The sequence below is a fragment of the Mercenaria mercenaria genome, chromosome 5 (assembly GCF_021730395.1).
Source record: "Mercenaria mercenaria strain notata chromosome 5, MADL_Memer_1, whole genome shotgun sequence".
Lineage (NCBI taxonomy): Eukaryota > Metazoa > Mollusca > Bivalvia > Venerida > Veneridae > Mercenaria > Mercenaria mercenaria.
Window position 1 is genome coordinate 20,515,989 of NC_069365.1, and position 12,603 is coordinate 20,528,591.

General features: G+C 35.1%; 1 protein-coding gene across 2 annotated transcripts in view; it reads right to left on the bottom strand.

The window, feature by feature from the left end:
* LOC123556589 (uncharacterized) overlaps window positions 1–12,603 on the bottom strand; it is a 171,680-nt gene that overhangs the window by 12,515 nt on the left and 146,562 nt on the right. For both annotated transcript variants that reach the window (XM_045347419.2, XM_045347420.2), the window contains one exon: window positions 5,117–5,198. In XM_045347419.2, the coding sequence (XP_045203354.2) occupies window positions 5,117–5,198 (82 nt within the window). The remainder of the gene's footprint in view (window positions 1–5,116; window positions 5,199–12,603) is intronic.

Below are 12,603 nucleotides of genomic sequence, written 5' to 3' on the forward strand. Positions count from 1 at the left end.
CTATAGAGCTCAGTCAGTGTTACATAGTCAAGTGTTATTGTTACAAAATTGTACTCCGATTCGGCACATGTTCTGTTGTTGACGATCCTTTGTAACTATGATATCCAGCTTAGATTTGTTACTCATAGTACTGCCTTGGTCCACAAACCATAATTATCATTATTCTTAAACCATAATCACACTTTGCCTTATTTGCTGTCCGATTTTGTAGGGCTTCTATTTTATGTCACCTAATACTTCAATGTAACGGATAATATCCTAAAGAAATCAACAGAAACCTTATAACAGACACCTTCCCTTCAAGTAAGTGTTTAAAATAAATGACCAGTTCATAGCCGCTGTGGTCACACATTTAAAACTTTAACACTCACTTTAATCGTGAACAACTTCTGAGGAAGGAAATTGACGTCACTGGCACTGATAGTAAGTTGTTATCTACACAATTTGTCTAAACTGAAAGTTGTTTCGCTGATACTTAGGTCTTACAAGTTCAAAATATTTCGATAACAGAATCAAATGAAATAAAATCTGATCTATTAATTAATCTCAAATAAAAGCACTATGTTATCAACTGTGTGAAGTGTTTCTATATATGGATGCATTAACTCACAGGTTTTTAAGATGAAAAGAACATTCTCCATAAAAGAAGACCAGCACAATTAGTCACCTCCGCATTTTTCGTTAAGTCAATGCAAGCAGTTATCAAGTTTTTGCGTTGAGGCGATGAAATTTTTACAGTAATTAAAGCAAAAAATATAAAAACTACCAAATTAAAACAAAAACATCATACCTTACAAATACCAGGTCAACATTATTATTTTCCACTAACACAAAATCCTGCTTTAGGTTCAATTTCCTTTTGCACATTTTCTTCTTCATTTTTTTAGTGTTACCTTTTGAAGTACAACAATTTAGAACTGACAATGATTTAGCACTGAACAGAAAGGTTAATGTCATTGTATAGTCAGTTTTTAAGTTATCTCAATTCATTGTTTTCACTTAACACTTTCAAAGGCAGAATCAAAAATGGCAAAAAAAGTAATTTCCTTCACTTACTTTCCAGATTTTATCAATAAAAAACACTTCCAAAAGATAAAAATCTTTAAAATGTTTAAAACGGGGACATTAACCTGATCACATGTAGAGAAGAGACAAAGTGATGAACAAAAAGAACATGTTCATATTACATGTTGTCATAAAACCTTTAATTTTTTACAATCAAGTTTACCCTAAGGGCCACAACTCTTACTTATCCCATAAGTTATTGACATGTTGGTAACAATGGAGTTCATTTTGGTCAGTTAAATAATTAAGTAATAAAACAGAACATAAAAATCAAGTCATATAATTTACAGCCCTCAATTACCTACTTATTTAAATAATAGTAGGAAAATAATATTGCAGGACACTAAAATAAAGTTTAGATGTTTATTGGCCCAGTTAGGTGTCAAAGCATGCAACAGTAAGATCACTAATTCCCTTAAGATTGGCATATATCAACTGAACAACAAAACAGATTTTATGGACTGTGTCCTGCATTTTATGGACAATTTAACATTTTTGAAAGTTCCTGTATTTCTGTACTGATTTATCAAGTAAATGTGACAACAAAATGATCTGGAAGGAAATCTATACAAGCTGTTGCACTGGTCAAATTTCAGATAATGTTTGCTATAGTTCAAGTCCAGTAAGTCAGGAGTGGTCAATAAAATATCACATAAACCGCTTATACTTTTGGTGTACCATCAATCAGAAGAAAGGTGTATCACACTTCAATATCCCTTGAAACTCCCATATCCATTTTTCCATTAAAATATGGAATATAATACAACAACAACATCAGGTTTATTCTATTCAGCTAAACCAGTATTGGCAATACCCCTATAAAAATGACTGTTTCTCAAATACTTGAGATCCAGGAACTTTTCATTTCTGTCACTTCCTGTCAATCAAATGTCTAGATGACCATCAATATCTGCCAGATCAACCAGACCAGGGACAAAATGTCCACAGTTAAATCACCTTGTAAAGAATGTCCCTAAAGTAATTATAACTAAACTGAAACAAAGAAAACCACATCTTTTTTGTTTTTATATGATAAAACATCAACTAAAAATATCCATAAAATAAACCAAGCTTCAAAGGCCACAAATGATTGTTTATCTTTATTTTTAATCTTTTCGTATCTTGAAGCCATTTTTCAATACATTAGTTTAAATAAAACATAAACTAGAAACAAATGTCTGTTTTCTTTGCTGTCCCAGTGACTGACTTTATTCATATAAAATCTGTTTATCTAAAATGTATGCTAACATTTTAATAAATAGGCCCATTTCTGTGACCTGTCCAGGAAACTTCACAAGTTTACATTTTAAGTCTATACATGAATGATCATTACATTTCTTACTATAGAATTATTACTCTGCATTTAGATACCAAAGAACAAACCGAAACCATCGAAATGAAATGTAAGACAAAGTCCAGTACAAAAAATTAATCTTTGTTCCTTAAAAAAAGATGCACAAAATAAAAATGTAAACTTGCATCCTACAGCCATGTCAAATGAGAAACCTAGAATCTGTTGTTCAGTTTTACGAAAATGACCATGTTTTACCATGACAAACAACTCTTCACCATCAATAACAAACAGTGCTCCCCTGGAATATATTGTCAACATACTTAACGAGTCCATTCCAATCTGTAACTGCAGATAACTACATACTCCATATATTTATAGAAAAACAATTTACGCTTGTACTGAAATAGGCAAATGGTCACTAGATGTAAAGAACATGTGACACTTCAACAGAGTCAGGCTGAAATGAAAAATTGCCATCTCTATAAAGGAGGTATGTGGGAAATGGTCAACTTCTATGTAAAAATCCAAGATACCCCATGTCTTGTTTTATCCTTAACAGCCGCAAAAGAAATTAAATAAAGAATGTCATGGACACTAAATATATTGTGCAGCATTTATAAGTATGTATTGTTTCATTATTCTGTCTGATAAAATTGTTAAAGCAACCCTCAGTTATAGTAAGTGGTAAACATTGTCAAAACCCGCCCGCTTCAAGCTCAATAGGGAGAGCGCAGATCTATGGATCTCGGGGTTGCGAGTTCCATCCCCAGGCGGGGCGTATGTTCTTTCTTGATTATTTGATATAAGACATTGTGTCTGATATCATTTGTCCTCCACCTCTGTTTCATGTGTGGAAGTTGACAGTTACTTGCGGAGAACAGGTTTGTGTATAGAATCCAGGAACACCTGTTAGGTTAACTGCCTGCCCACTTACTTTTCAAATGAGTGTTCACTGAAAATTATAGCGAACAGTGCAGATCAAGATCGGCCTGCATGGACGTGCAGGCTGATCTTGGTCTGCACGGGTCGCAAAGGAAGAATCACTTGCCACCAGCAGGCTAAACTTAGGCTAAATAAGAGCTTTTTGCTAGAACAACAAATGACTGACAAAACTGATTTTCAAGTGATACCATGATAATATATACATTCAAGTCTTATAGCTTCATGACATTTAAAAAGTCTGTGCAATATATTTTGTTGTTGTCCGGGACACCTACATACGATGACTTTAATATCAGACTCTCCTGCAGAACCTACACAGAAACCAATGAACATCCTATAATACCATATTAACCTTAATGACATTAATTCTACTACTACGACCTTCTTACAGAATATGCTGAAATCATCACGTAGGGGATTTTATTAACATGCAAGTCTTCTTATACAGAAGTAATCTGAACCTGATGTAGAACACGCAGTCTTTAAATTACGAAAGATGCTAATTTAAGATACACGCCTTCTCTATGCAAATTATTTTTGATTAATCAAAATGACCTTTCCAACATCAAGAAGAACATCTTGCTTGGTGTTCAACTTTGTTTATTATTATCACAGTTCATAATATTCATACTGTTTCTTTAATATACATTTTTGCCATCATCATAATCATCGAAACATCATTGTCATCATCATCACCAGCACATCATCATGTTAGTCAACATTATCAAACCAAGTCTCACCAACTGTATTCATCACTCATCGTACCTTCCTGTTTCATCAATTTAAAACCTGAACTTCATTATACTGTCAGGATGTTAAATGTCACACAATGTCCAGTCTGACTGAACGTTTAAGTGGTCATTTATATTCCTGATCATGTTCAACAAGAAGCAATGACACTATGGTAATCTAAAATGATCAAAACGGAAGCTGATATAGCCGACCAGAAAACGTGACACAAAAATAGTCGTCAACATTAAGGAAACTGTCAACTTTGGAGGTCTTGCCTCTTTATTAACCTTCACGACCCCAACAAACAAATTTGATTTTCTGTTGATTTTTTTCATCATTTTCCTTTTCAAGAAAGGGATTTTGTAAACAAAGTATTTAAAATACTTTAAAAAAAATCAACCATTTAAAATACCTTTACAATGATTACCTGTATAAGAAGAGGATGATAAAAGTCTAGTATTACCTTTTTACAAAAATCCTAATTGAAAGTAACATCTGTGAAGAAATGTATATCCTTCAAGTTCAAGAAAACAATTTCTTCACTTACTTTCAACAGAACAAGCTCTTGTATCTAAGTAACTGAACAACCTTTCAAATTACAAGACTGACTTTTTTTTTATTGACTCATAAACAGCGAAAACAAAGAAACCTAATTTGCAACCAATCAATCGCCTGATTACATATTTTGTTAAAAAACACTCAATTTCATTAACACAGTAATATAATCGGACACAGATCAAAAGAACTCTTTATTTCGTCCATATATAGACTTTCATTTTCATTGTTTTAAGTTCATTAATGAATAAGTAATGAGAAAACCTGATACCCGATGTAACATTTATTTTCTTATCTCTGTAGTGTTAGAATGACGAATATAAACAATTGTAACCTAAATACTATTGTCAATATTTTATGAAATTGGGGTTAGTAGAAAGCAAAATAAGAAAAATAAAGTAAAATGATATATTCAGAGCACTCAAGCATATTTTTTACCCTCTGTAGAAGAAACCTGGGGCTGACTGACTATTTTGTTTTGATATTTATATCAAGAAGCCTCAAGAAGATGTTTAGAAGATATTTTACCTGAACAGCGACTGTATGTCCTCCTTGTCCAGGAAATCATGGTCCTTCTCTACAGATTCTATGTCCAGTGGAAACTGACCATCTGAAAAATATAAAATTATATCATATACTGCAAATTGTTTATAGATGCATAATCATTGTTGAAGGTTTCAAGCCTTTTACACAGCACTAAACCCTGCAACTGAATAACACATTAGAACTTAGCAGTTAACATCATATCTTCATTAATCATCATAATTCAATATCCAAGATATTGGTGAACTATGCTCCCAAACTAATAGTAATCATTATATAACATCCACCAAGATGATTGTGAACTATAATTATACATAGTATTAATTATCAAAGACATTGCACTAAGGCCAGCGCTGCATCAACAATGTGCTTACACTTAGCTTACAACAGATTTTCATCACAAACAACTGGAAGTCATAGAAGTGACTGAATCTTCAGGAAGTTAAAAACGTTTATATACTACTTGATGACCAAAATCGAAACAAAAACAACACGCAATTCCGCTTTCCTTGACATAGATGCTACCAAAGATGACGCAAAAACTAAAAAAGAAAGCCGTTCCTAGTGGTGAAAACATGTTTCTGACATGAGAGGGTCTATTAGTGTACAAAAGCAGCTGATAATTGTATCAACAATATTTTTTCTGAATGAAATCATGACTAGCAATAAATGCTTTTACAAAAATAGACTTGAAACGCTGTCATAGTCAGCCACAACAATTGTCACATTCCGCAAGGATTTCCAGGAAAACTATTTAGAATACAAGTCATGCTCTTTTCTTGACAGTTTCTGACCATCACATCAATGAAACAGTTTTTAGACCTGAAATTGATCACATGACAAAATTCGAACATATCTGAATAAGGAAATTTGAATGTTCAATACCAGTGTTATAATTATAAACAGTAACTAGATCAAATTGCAATAATGCAATAGTTTGAAAGGCGTGAAAACAACTTACAAAGAAACATTCAACAAAAGCTTAGATAAAATGTATTCACAAACCTCTGAAATATTTTTGCACCCAAAACAATAAAACAATTTCCACAACTCTGTCAGAATATAACATCCAAAGAAATGATGTCGCCATAATTAATTTTTTGCCCTGTTATCGAAAACCAATTTAAATAGAATTGATCTAATATGACATTTTCGTGCAAATACATGCAAAGCTAATTGCAGAATGTGACTATGCAACAACTGTTTCACAATAACACCGCATCTGATTACGTACATGCACTAATTACGTAGTTTTGGACAACTCAAAGACGATTAGCATTACTTGTACAATATTTCATTGCTCCGACACTGACAGCCATGACCCATATATAATGTTTTAATTTCACTCTCTGACATCATAAGATAAATCAATTAACAGTGAAAAAGAACAATTTTCTATTTCATGTGAATTTTTTTCTTGATATTTATAAATGCAACCAATGAAAAAGAAATATCTATTATCAAAATAATGAAAACTTTGAATTATTATCAATTAATTGTGTGGTCATTCAAAGAGTTTATTCAGTGCAAGTGTCAAAAATCTAAAAATAGCCATGCTAATTATTTTGCCTTATGATACTGATTGACAGTTTTATTGTCTATGGATGACACCGGCACACTTAACAGTGATTAGGTAAATAATTTAATATTATTTTAGGTGTTGATTATGACCTCCATATGTGTGGCTTTGATCTAACAATGACAGAGATAACAAAAAATTGCCAATGACGTCTTGGGACATGATGCAAGTTGATGATGCTGCAGCAAATCTTCAAAGCCATGGATGACATACACCTCACCAACATGCAAAAAATGGTTTACTGCTTCTTGATGTCAGTGTAGTTATACACATTTTGAGCCAATGGTCAAAAGACTTGTCATAGGAGCTGGTTCTCGAGATGACAGTTGACCAATGTGGCAATAGACTGAAGCATAGATTCGACTAGGAAGGACAAGGAAGTAAGGAAGGTGTGTTTGTTGCATGGGGCTGTATCAAGAACTTTTATCAAGCTTCAAAGAAGAACCTTCAAAACCAAGTAAAACTAGAAAATGCTTTTGTAAAAAAGCGCATGTCTCCCCCAATGCAAAGTCCTATAGGCAAGAAGTAAATAGGGGTCAGGAGCAAAAGTCAAAGAGACACTGATGGTTGGCCGCAATAGGGATCATCTACTTGGCATGTCCAGTCATCCCAATAAATTTCAACACTCTTGGCCTAGTGGTTCTCAAGTCACTGTTCAGGCTCCTGTGACCTTGACCTTTGATCAAGTGACCTCGAAATAAATAGGGGTCATCTACTCTGCATGTCCAATCATCCTATTAAGTCTGTAGGTCAAGTGGTTCTCAAGTTATTTCCAAAAATGATTTTACATGAACAGGCCACTGTGACCTTGACCTTTAATAGACTGACCCCAAAATCAATAGGGGTCATCTACTCTGCATGTTCAATCATCCTATGAAGTTTCAACATTCTGGGTCAAGTGGTTCTCAAGTTACTGACTGGAAATGGTTTTCAATGTTCAGGCCCCTGTGACCTTGACCTTTCACAGAGTGACCCCAAAATCGTTAGGGGTCATCTACTCTGCATGACTAATCATCCTATTAAGTTTCAACATTCTGGGTCAAGTGGTTCTCAAGTTACTGACCGGAAATGGTTCTCAATGTTCAGGCCCCTGTGACCTTGACCTTTAATGGAGTGACCCCAAAATTGATAGGGGTCATTTACTTTGCATGTACAATCATCCTATGAAGTTTCAACATTCTGGGTCAAGTGGTTCTCTAGTTATTGATCGGAAATGGTTTTCCATGTTCAGGCCCCTGTGACCTTGACCTTTGATGGAGTGACCCCAAAATCCATAGGGGTCATCTACTCTTTATGAACAATCATCCTATGAAGTTTCAACATTCTGGGTCAAGTGGTTCTCTAGTTATTGATCGGAAATGGTTTTCAATGTTCAGGCCCCTGTGACCTTGACCTTTGACGGAGTGATCCCAAAATCAATAGGGGTCATCTACTCTTCATGACCAATCATCCTGTGAAGTTTCAACATTCTGTGTCAAGTGGTTCTCTAGTTATTGATCGGAAATGGTTTTCAATGTTCAGACCCCTGTGACCTTGACCTTTGATGGAGTGACCCAAAAATCGATAGGGGTCATCTACTCTTCATGATCAATCATCCTATGAAGTTTCAACATTCTGGGTCAAGTGGTTCTCTTGTTATTGATCGGAAATGGTTTTCAATGTTCAGGCCCCTGTGACCTTGACCTTTGACGGAGTGACCCCAAAAACAATAGGTGTCGTCTACTCCAGCAGCCCTACAACCCTATGAAGTTTGAAGGTTCTAGATCAAATGGTTCTCCAGTTATTGCTCGGAAATGAAGTGTGACGTACGGACGGACGGACAGGGCAAAAACAATATGTCTCCTGGGGAGACATAATAATAGCAGACTCAGTTTGCGGCAATGAAACACACCTCATTCTCCATATCACTGGTCCGGGCCAAAACGTCCTACATTCCACTGGTTTATACAGTTCTTGTAAGTAATATTGAGTGTACGTGCTAGTCCTGTACATGGAAATGTTTCATTTATACTGTTGTACCTTAATGTACCTGAACCATGACAAATAATAAATTGTGATATGGTAAATAAACTGAAAAAAAAAAAATCATAAGAGTGTCCAGTTTTATCCACGAATTATCAAAACAAAAGCAAGTCATGAAAACAGTGCCATATCTAATTATTTCTGGAAGAAAGTAAACATTTTGTCCTTATATCGGTCAATGTAAACAATCATTAAAGCCTTTCATCAATATGTACCACACCGGTCAGTGAATTCTGTATTTACTTTATTGTTCTTTTCCCAAAGCTGTACTTGTAGCTATTTGGCTAACCAATTTCTTACGTCAATGTCTACATTTATGTTTATTAAGAGAACAATTGGCTCCAAAACATCCCGAGAGGAATTAAATGAGACTATATTTAAATATATATATCTGCTTAATCAGTAAATTGTTCTTTTACCCTCTGCAGCTTTTTAGTTGTGTGCAATCTTGGCACTAGTTTGCAATAGCAGTTCAATTCTTGAAAGGTGCAGCATTCCCCATTGTCCCTATAATCATTTACGTTTGTTTGCATTTATAGTGAAGACAATAATAGTCCACAGACAATAAGACACCTCATTGATTGAGTTAAAGAAGCGATTACCTCATTTCACTCAGGTACCAGTTCTGCTTTATGGGTACCAGCCTCTCCTTTGTTTTTATCCTAGAGCAGCTGGTCGTTCTAGATGACTAATCAACAGAAGTTATACCCAGTTTACTAATTTATGCCGCGGCGATTCTGTCACCATTGTGTGACAGTCATTTCGTCATTACATATTAATCATACACATCCTCCTTCAAAGTAACATTATAGTGTTATTGTCTTGTGTCTTCATAAAACTGGGTTTACCCATCTGTCAACCTGCGTCTTTTCAAACTTCCAATGAATTTTTCATAGCAATACTTTGTCTTTATCTGCCAGTTTTTGTTTCTTTAATGGAAACAATTTCAGTGTGATATTGTCTTTTAAGTGAAACAAAACCTTAAAAGGATGTTTTCCCATATATTTTCATATTACAATACCATGGGTGAAAGTTAGAAAAACTGAAAATACTGAAAGAAATATCTGGGGGCCTGGGGGCCGATAGGGCCCCCGGTGGGTCCAGGGCAAAGCCCTGGCTAGGGGTCCAGGGGGCCAGCGGCCCCCGGAAGCTCCTGAAATACAGCAATTTCCAAGTACTGTACAAAGCTTTTCCTGATAAGTAGAGTCCTCTGTATTTCAGTTTTGGAGACTTCTGCAAACAACAATTCAAGACCTTATTTTTCAAAAATTAATTTGTAATTTTATTATTTCCACATTATTTCACAATATACAATGCGATTACATTCAAATTCTTATCATTGTTATTGTTTGTTGCCTCATTGGTATACAGTGATAAGATCTGTCCTTTAAGGTTTTTCTTTAGGTCATCCTTCTAACTTTTGGCAATGCTGTGTGTTTACGTATGTGCCACTGGTTATGGCATGTTGTTTATCCACCCTGTCTTGCATAGATTCAGTGTTCTTAGTACCATTAGAAGAACCCGGCAGAACCTGAAAGTAAACAAATGGACCAAATATTAAATGACATACAAAACTATACAGAAGAGCCATAAAAGACATCAAGAACAGTCCCAAATTTAGACATATAAATATATATATATTAAAAAAAAATTGGGCATGGGTTCCCCTAAGAAATTGGTTTCTTTGGTTTAAACTGACACTTTGCTGCTGGGCTCATAAGTTCAGGGAAAGCTAAACTAATATTTACTCTGAATTAACAGACCAGTCCCAGCAAGCAACAGTGTATATGGCCAGTAAAGCAAGGAGAAGACAGAAGAAAGGAAGAGGGTGGGGTCACATCCATGCCAAAATTGCCTGAATTAAGGATACAATAATGTATGAAGTTCAGGTAACACTGTTAAAAACTGTGTTTCAGTATTTTGGAGTATGTTTAATACCCTTATTTTTATTTGAATTTGAAGCATACTTGTCATGGATGCTTGTGAGTTTTAGTACATCTTCCATATAGATTAAGCATTTATAAACAGATAACGAAAAATCATCTCACCTCAGTTTTCACAACTCGAGTGTTTTTTTTCTGGTGTTTGCCGTCCTCGCAGTGAAGTCTGATACCTTTCTTTCATTGGATTTGTAATTAATCGTTTGTGCAATATGCAACACATCAAATATCTATCTAGCCTTCTAGGTCTCACTATCAGACCATTTCAACCTCTCAGAATCTAACTCGGACAACTGCCATCGCCGTTAAATTTTGTTCTTGGCTTGTTTCTCAATCTCCTTGGTGTTTTAATCCGTTGGTAGAAACTTCATGATGGTCAGATCGGTCATTTTCTCCAATATTGTGAACAATCGAAAATTTCTGCCTCCGATTAGCCGTAATCAACAGGTTTTTGGTTGTCGTATAAGGAGGTCATAAAGTATCACGCGTGCTGAAATGATTCGTTAACCATCGGTTACAAACGGTTACACACGGAAATTTCAAATAGAATCTTCACTCATATCCGCGGAAATAACCGATCTACAGTCTATTTTTGGATGAATAATCGCCAGCGTTCGGTTATTTTCGGCTATAGAATAATGTTACATACGGTATTCCTAACGGAAAAGGACTATGCAAGTGTTGCAATCAGCGCTATTTTTAGCATCCTGGAAAATATGAATGCCATTATTTTGCCATTGATAGACGACCGCACTGGAACAATGGCTACGGGAACGGGACGAGTTGACTTGATGCCCCCCCCCCCCCCCCCCCCGAAAATCTCATCGGATTTACACGATTTGGAAAAATGACCTTTGGGAAGGTCCAAAATACGGAATTCCGTCATAATACGGAAAACTTTCACCCATGCAATACATACTTTTAAATTAAGTTTTCTCTATATTACTTGACCAGCTGTTCTGTGGCAATTTGTACCAAATGGTGCATGAATGGGAGTGGTTGCCAGGATTGGCTGTCCAACATTTGTAGTATTTCTTGCTACATGTCACAGCAACAAGAAATCCTTGTTGTCAGATTTCTTTTGAACAAATAAGTATGCCTATCTACCATCTTCAAATAACTTGTCTAAATAAGCACTGAACTTTCCCTGAACTCAATGTGACATGGCAAACACATCCAACCACTTTGAAAACTCATATTTTACATCACGTGTACACATGTTAAAAAACATTATCATGTAAATTGTGTAAAGACAGAAAGAGGATGATATTCTTTCCTGTCATATAAATAGATGACACTCAAGATTTTACTATTGTTTTTAGAGAGGGCATGACCAATCTGCCAATGGTTACAACATCATCAACACCCACGAGTCTCCTATGTGACTAATGTCTCACTTCTCAAATAACTGCAAGTGTAAGAAACTAGCTATTATGAACAAGAATTTGGTCAAATGGTCAGCTGATATCTTTCATACATGTAGGTGCTTTATAAAGTTCAAATCTATCTTTACTGTCCAAGAGTTGTAAATATTTACAAAAATGTAGATACGCCTACCTCCAATCCTACTTTTTCTAGTGTCCGTAATGTTACAAGAACCACTTGAAAAAACTGTTTTCCATTAACCTATTTAACTACCAACCTTTACTTTTTAGTAAATATTACAAGATTTAAGGAAATCTACATTGTGTAACAAGATGCAGCAAGATACTCAGGTAACGTTAGTGATCATTTTCTAATTTGCTGTACTAAAACTTTTTGGGTCAATTTAATGTAACCATCCTACAGTGAACTTTTTGAACTAATGCACATAAAAGGAAAACAATTCCTAGAAAAATCATCCTGTAATGCTCATGAGACCCAGTTCGTCAACAGTAATATTGTTCTAGTTCCAACAGAGTTAAATGTAGCTTATCAATGGATATCATGTA